Source organism: Fundulus heteroclitus, chromosome 9 (genome assembly GCF_011125445.2).
Source record: "Fundulus heteroclitus isolate FHET01 chromosome 9, MU-UCD_Fhet_4.1, whole genome shotgun sequence".
NCBI lineage: Eukaryota > Metazoa > Chordata > Actinopteri > Cyprinodontiformes > Fundulidae > Fundulus > Fundulus heteroclitus.
The window spans coordinates 30,846,220-30,857,360 of NC_046369.1; the positions used below are offsets into that span (position 1 = coordinate 30,846,220).

The 11,141-nt window shown below is 41.2% G+C and overlaps 1 protein-coding gene across 1 annotated transcript; it reads right to left on the reverse strand.

The window, feature by feature from the left end:
* Positions 1 to 877: 877 nt before the first annotated feature.
* LOC105928821 (GTPase IMAP family member 8) lies at positions 878 to 10,233 on the reverse strand. The gene is made up of 6 exons (XM_021318396.2): positions 10,047 to 10,233; positions 6,347 to 7,066; positions 4,554 to 5,246; positions 3,443 to 4,222; positions 3,178 to 3,351; positions 878 to 3,096 (listed from the first exon to the last, which is right to left on the reverse strand). The coding sequence occupies exons 1-6, from the start codon at positions 10,072 to 10,074 to the stop codon at positions 2,912 to 2,914; spliced, it is 2,580 nt and encodes an 859-aa protein (XP_021174071.2). The 5' UTR covers positions 10,075 to 10,233; the 3' UTR covers positions 878 to 2,911.
* Positions 10,234 to 11,141: the final 908 nt, after the last annotated feature.

Below are 11,141 nucleotides of genomic sequence, written 5' to 3' on the forward strand. Positions count from 1 at the left end.
CAACCCTATACCATGTTTTGGGACAGATCTCTCATCATCCTGCTAATGGCAGCAATATATTGTTGTCAAATGAGTAGAATTACATGAATAAATGAGTTGGAAATGAAAGTCAATAGTTGGAAATGAAACATGATCAGAAACCCATATTAAATGTAATATATAGCATAAGTATACAGTATAAGAAACCGTTGATGTTGTGGAGCCTGGTTTTGAAACCTCTCAAGTTAGAAAGTTATGTTTGCGTGAGTTAATGCATGCTCTTAAGTAGCTCATTATTTTCTAATTTGTGTAGATTGTAAACTTAAATCATCACTGTCTTCTATTGAACTTTACAGAAATACTGAAACAAAACTGGGTTTCTTGTTTGCAGTTTTATTGCTGGAGGCCTGATGCTGGTTTTGCTTTATGTGTGGGAACCATATTATCTTCCAAACGACTAGAGATGAAATGGGGGGATCGTAACAGGAGATTTGCTCTTGCATCCTTCCTTAAAAGACATCTTTGTGGAGGACCACATTAAAGAGTTTTCCTGTCAGTAACAAACTAAAACACAAATTCACTAAGTTTTCGCCTCTGCCCAGAGCCTTTACAATAACTGGACTCAGCACCTTCACAAACCCTTGTTCTTCTGTTCAACAGCAGCGCCACCCAGTGGTCAGCACATCGGCTCTGGACTGAATAGAGCAGGGGTCACCAACATGGTGCCCGTGGGCAACAAGTGGCCCCCGAGGACCACATGTGGTGCCCAGGAGCCTGCTCTAAAAGAAAGCACAATCCACCAGTGAGCTGCATCTAAAAGGTTATTTGATTCCGTTACTCTACCTTTTTATTCACATTTGCATTTACATAGATTAAAAACAAGACAATGTCTATAACAAACCATGAAAAATGTGTTTATTTTACATAAATTTAAGGTGAACTCGGACTCTTCGAGTTCAAAGATCAGTACTGGTAGCCCTTCGTATGACACAACACCCATGAAATTGCTCTCAGTTTCCCACCAGAGGAGGTTTTTTTTACTTTTTATTTAGTGTTCTTCAGGTTTGCATAGAACAAAAAAAAAAAAGAAAGAAGGACAACAAAGGTCGCGCAGGTCTTATGTAGTTTTGTCTGGTGTTCCAGTCTAATTGAGGGTAAGTCCTTTCCGATTTATGTAATCAAGCCATTTTCTACAGTGTTATTTCATGTGTTTGGACTTGATCTGTAGGCGCTAGGTCATTTTCTCCATAGTGAAGATTTCCTCCACTATTGATATCCACTGCGTCAGATGTGGAGGATCACTTTTTAACCATTTTCTGGTAACCGCCTTTTTAGCTGCCACTATCAGGATTTTGAGGAGATAAATGTCTTCCCTGTGTATCTCTTCACTCTCCAGCCAGCCCAAGTAAACAACAGGTGGGTCCTTGGGTATCTTGTAACCAATAATTTCTTCTATAGCCTGAACAACTTTGTATTTTTGTACATTGCCAAAATATATGAGAGTGACTGGCATTCATCTGTCCACATTGCCTCCAACATTGTTGCTGAGTGCACCAGAGGAGGTCTTAAGAGACACTGGAAAATGGAACGCTTCCTCATGAACATCTTCCTGCTGCTGGAGGGTCAGCTCTAAAACGAGGCAAGTGTGACAATTTCATCTGCTCCGTTTTATAGACGCTGCCAAATTTTTGGGTGTTTTTAACCAAAAATGTCCATGCCTGCATGTTTATTTGCTCATTAACAGCTGTTTTTGAACCATCATTTGAGAGTTGTTGCTTCTATACTTGAAGCTAATACTACACCTTGTCAGGGTCACTGTGTGTTGTGCTAGGTGGAGAAATTTGATGCCACGCTGCAGGTTTGGTAGCTGCTGCTCACTTTACACATTTTGACCTGAAGCACCTCTGCTACGCTTTGCACCGGTGGCTGCCTGGAACCTCTGTCGCCTCTGCCGCGACGGAGCAGCTCTCACCACAGACCAGGCGCCTGGCTTCAGAGATCGGAGCAGTGTGAGTGCATGGTTTTATTTTTATTTTCCTGTTCCAGGTAACTCTGACTAAAAAGGGAGTTTGATTATGCCCTGCACTGCAAAAAACCCCACGGTTTGAGGTGGATTGCTGGATGTGAGGGCCAATCAGACACAATTGGCTCTGAGGGAGCAGAGAAACATCACTACGGTGTTTTTCCTGCTTATTCCAGGAACTCAAAGAATGAGTTCTGAGACTGAAGTTCAGCAGCTTGACTAACACTGGTTTGATATTTGCCTTTAGACCGATGGGGTTGCCATAGAGATCAATATTGTTCAGCTCGGTGCAGGATGCCAGCGGCTGAAAAGGAGTCAGGGGAGATATTCCTGTGTTCGGGTTGTTGTAAAATGCTTCCTGCATATTATGGTGACCACATTTGAATCTAGAGATCTAAAAAAAAATCTATAAATAGTAATGATCTCCTTGTTTGTGAAAAGAGAAATATCTCAAATGTTGTTGGGGGGGTTTTCTCCATTCTATTATGACCAGAGATGAATCAAAAGCAACATTTAGAACATGTCTTCCAACACAACCTGTCGTTATCCTGAATCCCATTCGTCCACAAGATGTCTGAGTCCATTCCATTTGACTTAATGAGCTTCTATTAACATAGATACAATATTTAGTTTAAACCAAATAGGAAGGAGAGTACAGCAAAGGATAGAAGATAATATAACTATTATGGTTAAAGCAAATTTGATAAGTTTGATCCATAACTTACAATGAAATGCATTGAGCTGAGTAAAATATTATCCTTCTAAATGAAAAAAATAGCTTCCAGCATCCAGTATAAAAAGTATAAATGTGACCATCTGCCCATCTTGTTCATCAGGTGGATCATACCTTCAAGTCACCATCCCCATTGTCCATTCGCTGCATAAACAAATGGAAAGTGTTTTGTAAAGCTAGTCATCCACAATGGAGACCTTGTCATCGTCCTGTGGTGGCAAAGATACGTATCCTGACGTTTGCGTCAGCTGGTTCTCCGGATTTTCGTCAAGTTTGGACAGCCAGCCCATAACTTTGTCAAAGTTGCTGTTTGATGTTTTCTGGTCTGATGAAGCTGACTGAGCTGAACTGTCGCCAGCCACTGAAAAGGAAATAACGGCACATTTATCAGTAACTGTATCACTGTGGATGCAGCGAATGATAGCCACATGTTTTTACTTACAATCGGGAAACAAGGCGTCCATGCTGCTCCGAAGATGACCTGAGGATTTCATTATCTCCTTATTCAGCTTCTCGATTTCTCTGCCGATTTTGGCTTCTAATGTCTCCGTCTCATCCTTTATATCGTTTTGTCTATGAGAAGTAACATTGGTTTTCTTGATGGCCAGATCATCAGCTATCAATAGACAAAAAACATATTAAGCCTATACATTACAATGACACACATATATGTGCATATGTCTTTGTCTTCATTGCATTATACATACTGGCTAATTTGGGTTTAGTGGCCACCGCAGAAGTTTGTATGTCCGCTTGGAGCTCTTTAAGGGTTTCCCTGAAGCCCATCATGAGCTCCAGCTCTCTCTTTCTGTACTCGCTCGCCAGTTCTTGCTTCAGCACGTTTTTCAGCTCCCTCCTACGGGCTTTCTCCAAGATTCTTTGATGGGTCTCATCCATGTCCGGGCAGAAAAGCTGGCCTCCGTTTCCCGCCACCATTTCCTCTATCTTCTCAAACAGCTCTGTAACCTGAGCCGTATCGCTTTTCCTCGCGTTGCTTATCGTGTGGTACCTGTTCTCACACTGGTCCACCAACCAGCGCAGAGACTGATGCTCCCCCTCCATGTGCTCCTCCACAGACCTGTCCGCCAGTTTATCTCCATAAGTGAACAGAACTATTGTGTGTTTCCAGACCCCGGAGCCAAAAAGGTTCACGTGTTCTTTCACAGCCTCTTGCTGCAGATCTCCGAAGGGCAGGGATAAAGGAACCACCAGCAGAACTGCGTGAACACCTGACGGACTCATGGATAGGCCGTTAGCTATTTCTTTGTCCAGCGCTTCGGTGCAGCGGGACAACTGTCCGCACCAACCCGGTGTGTCCACCACAGTGATCTGTCTGCCATCTACCATTCCAATCTCTGCCCGGCACTGCTCGGTCTCATGGGACGCGAACGCTTCTCTACGCAGGATCGTATTTCCTGTTGCGCTCTTCCCAAATGTCTTCTGGCCAAGCAGAACAACCTTCAAAGCATCCAACTTCTTCCTGGTTCCTGAGGACGAAAACAACAGTGACCGACTGCAGAAGTAAAGACAAGAATCAATTTGGTTATGAATCTGCAAATTGAAAGTGTTTCCACAGGTACAAGTGGTTAAAGTTGTCATCGGAGGAAGCCGTGGAGAGTCGGTTGGCCAGAAAACAACTGTCTTTGAATCCATTCGTTAAGAGGTGCTCTTAATGAATGGCTTGACATCAGCTGAGTTACTTTCCTGAGAAACCACTGCAGCTTTCTTTATGGAGTTTTGTTGGAATCTGTCCTGTATGATAAAGAAAAAACCCTCTCTGGCTAATTTAGTAACTGGATGAGAATGACTGAGACATACCTGCAGAGTTCCTCATGGCTTGGACCTGCTCCTGCCTCAGCCTTGCTGCCTCCTCCACGCGTTTCCGTCTCTCTTGGATGGTGACAAGCACTTGCTGGTCGGGAGCAAAATAGCTCCAGCCATTTTCAGCCACAGTTTCGGTGATTTTCTCCATCAGTTCTGTAATTTGCCTGCTATCGTTTTCTTTCTTGTTGTTGATGACATGGTATCTGTTTTCACATTGGTCCACTAAAGACCGTAGGGCCTCCCCCTCTCCTTCGATGTACTCCTCTATGGATTTTGCTCCCAGCCAGTCTCCTCTGGTAAAAACTATCATGGCGTGCTTCCAGACTCCCTCTCCGAGAAGCTGCAGGTGTGATCTAACCGCTTTTAGGTTTTTGTTGTGGAAGGATGCATCAGCATCTATCACTAACAGGAAGATGTGAGGTCCAGGGGGGCACAGGAACAGGCTGTGGATTATTTCTTCTTTGATGGCTTCTGGAGTGTCACAGGCAGAGAAGCCTTTCCACCAGCCCGGCGTGTCGACGAGAGTAACGTCAGTTTTATCTACAAACCCTCTGCGAACGACCGAGTTCGCTGTCCGTTTCCCGTCTTCCTGTTCTTTGAGGCCCAGGAGGGTGTTCCCCACTGAGGTTTTCCCAACGTTTCGGCTTCCCAAGAGAATCATCTGGAGTTTGGGGATTGACCTCTTCTCTGTTAGTAGTCAAAGCACAAATTAAAATTCAACGAATCATGAATTTAAGAGGTAAACAACAAAAACTTTATTTACATCTAGGACAAAAATTAAATACTTTGTGAGACAGTCGATTCATCTATCAGCACTTATAAGGTAGCAAGATAACTGTTTATAACTTTGCAGCTAACTAGCCAATTCATATCTGAAGAAGAAATAACTTGTTCAGGAAAACGCAGCTTTACATGTTTAACATTAGGATGGAGCCTTCTTGAGTAAATCACATGCAGTGGCAGCAGGGTAGAAAACAGCTTGATTGTCTAGCAAATAAAATATGCTTCTGCAGAAGTATTCTTACCCCTTTGAACTTGTCCTCACCTTCCAGTGTATTTTATTTGGATTTTATGTGAAAGAACAATAGAAAGTAGTATGGAAATGTAAACCCTACCAACCCTCTACCCACACTGTGAGGCTGAACATGGAGGACATCATGCACAGTAACATTGGGAGTTGAGAACCTATGAAAACTATGTTGGTGACAACATTGTGCTGTGGGGAGTTTTTTTTAGCAGGAATAAGAAAGCTGATCAGAGAAGATGACAGCAGCGCCTCCCTAGGCACTAAAGATGTTCCTTTTTTCTCATGTTGTAACGTATTACAAAAAATGTAACTTGCTCAACATAAAAGGTTACTGCTTTTACATGGAGTTGTTGAATTACGGATTTTATCTCTTCAACTATTTATCTACTAGCTATTAAAACATACAAAATACTCTAATTTGGAAGTACAGGCAGTCAGTTTTAATCTAAGCAAGTTTTAGTGAAATGAACTGTTTGAATCTCCTAAATCCCATTAAGCTGCATTTCAATTACTGACAGTACAAGTAAAGCAAGAAGCTGTTTTTTGTTTGTTTTTTAAGTTTACCCACTAGGAAAGGTTTTTTTATGTTAAGCAGCTGTAAGCCTTTAATATTTCCTCCAGTTAAGATGAAATTTTGGAGACATTTACAAAGAAAAACCTGAAAGCTACTTATGTTTTGGTAAATAGATAAAATATCTCAACTTGTGTCTATTGCTAAACTTGTATGCATTTATCAGAGTGGAGCTACAGTCATGGTTACCTGGAATAAGATTTATCCTGTGTTGTCTTTGCTCCTGAGCCTTTGTCTCTCTCTCCTTCGCCATCCGGGCGACAAGTTGCTGCTTTTCTGTGATGATCTGAAACATCTGTTCATCTATTTTGTAATAAGCTCCACCGTTGTGCTGCGTCATCTCGTCAATCTTCTCCAGGAGTACCGAGACCTGAGACGAGTTGGCTCTGTCCTTGTTATTGAACACATGATACCTGTTCCCACACCTTCCTATCAGCCACTTGAGGGCCTCTCCCTCGCTCTCAATGTGCTGCTCTATAGTTTTCTCCCCAAGGTAATCTCCACAGGTGAACAGCACCATGGTGAATGGCCAAACCCGCTCCCCCAGCAGCTTCATGTGCTCCTCTACAGTGGTCCTCCGCTCCTGCGTGAAAGCTGAGTCGATAGGGAGGACCAGGAGGAAAACGTGAGGCCCGGGTGGACTCTTGGATGCGTGTAGTTTAAAGCTTCGTTTCTCCCCCTCTGGGATGTCGGAGAGGGAGAGGGAGCTGCTCCAACCCGGAGCATCGACCACGGTCAGGTTCCTGCCGTGAACGAGTCCCTGCCTCACTTCTACCTGAGTTGTTCTGGCTCGTCCACATTCAAACCTTTCCCCTCCCAGAATGGTGTTACCAGAGGAACTCTTGCCTGCCCACCGGCCACCGATCAGGATGATTCTCGCCTCTGGTAGGACGGCACTACCCGTCTTTTCTGAAAAAACAAAGACAATCTACCATTATTGAATACTTTGATGTGCAGAGTTTCTTGTTTCTTTATACTTTCATTCAAACTTTGTTATATTCTTCTAAGATGTTTTGGGTCCCTAGTCCAGAGTGGATTCGGGAGATCCTTTCACTCGATCCCCCTGAGGAGCAGGAGAGCAGGCAAGACGATCTCGCACGTGTGCAGTTATTCAGAAATGGATCTACATACGTTTACCTACAAATCATCCACTCTGCCTTTAAAATACTTTAATGTGTAAATCACTGAATGGCTTATAGCACGAAAATACACTAAAGATGTGTTTCAAACCACCAGACCACTGCAGGCCTTCTGGTTCAAGCCTATTCTGAATCCTCAGAATCAGAACCAAACATGGAGAGGAAGAGTTCTGGTTTTATGCTCCACTAGTCTGGAACAAACTCCCAGAAAACTGCAAAAATACTGAAACTTTAAATCCAGGTTAAAAACTATATTTTTTTAGTTGTCTGCGACTGTTGTATTCATACTATGACGTGAAACATCATTATTTCAGTCTACAGTCCATCTTTTATTTCTTTTCCTTTATTATGTCATTGCCGTATACTTTTTAAATGTATTTTCTTTTATGTCTTTATTACATGAAGCATTTGGAATTATCGTGTTGCTGAAACGTTCTGTACAAATAAACTTGTCTTGTCTAAAAGTGTTGAGCGTAAACAGATCATCATTCATCCCTTGGGCTTAGCAGTCTATTTTATGCCTGACTGATTCACAGGTCAGAGTTAAGCGGTTTGTCAAATCAGGAAAAAAAATATTCCTCTGAGGATGGTCGGGTTTTCAACGGAAGATTTCTGAGGAAAACAAAGACTAAACTGTCTTCAGAGGTTTCGGATTAAGACGACCACTTGTAAAGATTAGTAAACATGTGTCCCCTTTAAAAGCAAAAATAAAGAAATGTGGGACGACCTGAGCCGACTGCTCATTTGAAGCGTCCTATTTTAAGAGCTCGTGTGGCATCAACAAGGTGTGTTTCCACCAAATTACCTTCTTAGAATAGGCTGAGCAACGTTCCTCACGCTGAGTGGCACAGTGTTGCTTGTCAGTTGTTGCTAAACCGGACTTTGATGTTTTTAAAGACTGACACAAAAGAAATGCTCTGGGGAAAGTTGCAGTTATTTTTTGGTTCGCTCATCAGAGGCACGCTCTAATGAATATCAGCAAGAGGAGATGAAACCGAAGCAGTGGTTTCATTTTTAGACTGAACCCTGAACCATAACGAGAAACTAAGCAGCAGAGGACAAAAATAAAAATGTATTTGAACAAAATCTGCGGAGGATTATTCAGTCCAAAAGACAACCCATGAGCATCTTGCTTGTTTTGCAAGAATGTACAAAAGGTCAACAGACTCTAACGCCAATGCAACTTGCAGGAAAAAAAAATAAGACATGGGTTGGGGTGCAAAACAATGACACCAAAAGATAAACCACATCCTCATAGTAAAGCACGGTGGTGGCAACCTCATGTTGTGGGATTGCTTGATTTTGGCTGGGAATTAATTAGTTGGACATGATTGAAAAATAAATGGAGCTGATGGTGGGGTTTTAGTCTTGTAGGGCGTTGAGTCTGGCACAGAGGTTCACCCTTCAGTGGGACAATGATGCTGAAGGGCTGGGGTCTGGTCAAATGTGAAAAATGGTTTTTTTTAAAAAAAACCTCTTGGCTGAATTGCAGCAAATATTAGACATCACAGAGAGGGGTTGTATGCCATTTAAAAAAAAGAGTTAATGCTGTGTGAAAAGCTCTTTCAAATATAAGCACTTTATTTTTATTTGGTACAATGTATAAAATCCTAAAATAAAAGTACGGGTTGTACAGAAATGTACAAATTGCACAGTTCTGTAACTTCAAGCATTAATTGCACAGTATTTTATTGCCTGCATGATTGTAAAGTGTTTGCGTGACACTCTCATCTAACTGCAGAGTAATCTAGATCATCTCTAAAAAGACTGCTATCTGGCGTTTTGTCTCGGACATGAGTCTCATTAGATGCTAATAACTATTTGCATGCTTTACGCTTTTGAGGAAGGGTTGTTGGTCAGAGCAATCAACCAATATCATGATGAAGAAAAGTTTGGAAACATGGTTTTGGTTCTCGGGATTGTAACACTAAAATTAATAAATATGTGTGCACCTCATTCATAAAAATATAAAATGTTTTCTGATTAAATTTTGGAAACATTCAGATGATCTTCGTCTGTGACTCCACAGCAAATTGGCACAGATTGAGTAAATATTGTAATATAAATTCTTGATATGTATTTATATTTTTTCTTAATGCGGGAGATCTGCATTATTTGCTTAGCAGTCTGAAGGTGTTTTTGTCCCTCTGATAGAGAGTAAACTAACCTCCGGTCTAACTGGTTTAAATTGTTGAGGCATTGCCGTGTTTCCCAGCACTACTGTACCTGTTTCCTTCACAGGCAATTTAAAATTAAATTAACTGTTGTTGCCTGTTGCTCAGGTTAGCTGATTTTATCCATAAATTAACTAATAGTTCAGATTTTTTCATGACCAGTTGAAATTCAATGATAATTGACAAATCTTCATTCTTAAATCTAAACATTTGCGCTCTTGTTTTAGCTAAAAACAATAAAATCAGACAAAAAACAGAGCATAGATTTACATTTGTACCACATTTTTACTACAAATTAAATAGTGTATTTTATGCTGCTGGAACAGCAGGAGGAGGGGATGAAAACAAGATTTTAAACAAGGAAATGGAGACAGAGAGCATTTACCGTCACACTCTCTTCTTCCTGCAAATGTCTACTGTTTGTTTTTGTGTACATGTCTTTAGATTTTCAGAATCTACCTTTCTTAGCTTTTGTTAACCATACAATATCTTTTCTTGTGGAGATCCTGGAGATTCTTCCATCAGAAACTGGTGGTAAAAAGCTGAATTATCTTTAACAGCAACTTATTAACTCACCAAGACGGCTTTCCATTTTTTCTTCCATCTGGTCTTCTCTTTTTAAAATGTGTCCTTTGGTCTGCTCTGCTCAGGTCTGAGTGCAAAAGTTATATGGTGTAAAAGAGTAGAAGGAATAAAACGTTTTTGGGCATATTTTGCTGCCAAGTCTCCACCGTCGCTGTGCGCAGTCAGGGAATAAAGCGTATGTGTGTGCCTAAAGAAGTGATCCAAAGGAATGCAGTCTGACTGGTTTGCTCTCCTCGCTACAGCAGATTACGGTAAACAAAAAAAAAAAAAGAAAACTCTGGCAATGGTGACAGGAAAACTGTCCAACTTAGAAAACTGCTCCGTTCTCTAAGTTGCGCCTGTTCATGAAGGCCAGGGGAGTCCCAGCATCACATTGGAGAAGATGTGAGTTATCAACAGATTCATTAAAAGTTCAAGCCATCAGATCTACATTAGATGACAAAATATTCTCTTTCTTTGTCATATGAGATGTTTAAAAAAAAAAAAAAAAGATCAAGGTCCTTTATTCATTTTTTAAACATGCCACATCTCAAAACAGTCAGAATATACAACAAAATGCCCAATAAGCAAAATGTGTGCTGTGCACATAAACCCCTGCTAAGGACTATGAAAAAAAAGCTTTCGCTTTTGCACAAGACAGCAGTTAAAAAATCTGGAGGTACATTGTTTTTATCTTAGTTTGTTAAAAAAACTTACTTTTTTTGGAGTATTTAACCTGATACAAATAAAGAAAATATGCTTAAAACCAAGAATCAGGTAAATAAAAAAACAATATTGTCTGCATGTAGAAGAAAGTCTGCTCAGTGCCAGATCGTCTCGTCAACTCACTTGTCCTTTGCTGCCTCGGTGCGCCCAGTCCTTGTGTACTTCCATCTGGTCAAGTCTGGTTCTGCCTGCAACTCCTGGTCTGTCAGCATTCAACATTTTAAATAAACCTTTTTAAATGTACTTTGTGTTGGCTAATTTTGGGTTCACACCCCCAAACCTCACATGCTGATCACGAGTCAAAATTGTGTCCAAACACAAAAAATGAAAGTGAAAAGACAAACTAAACCCAAGTGGGGGAAAATTGGGGGGAAACTACCA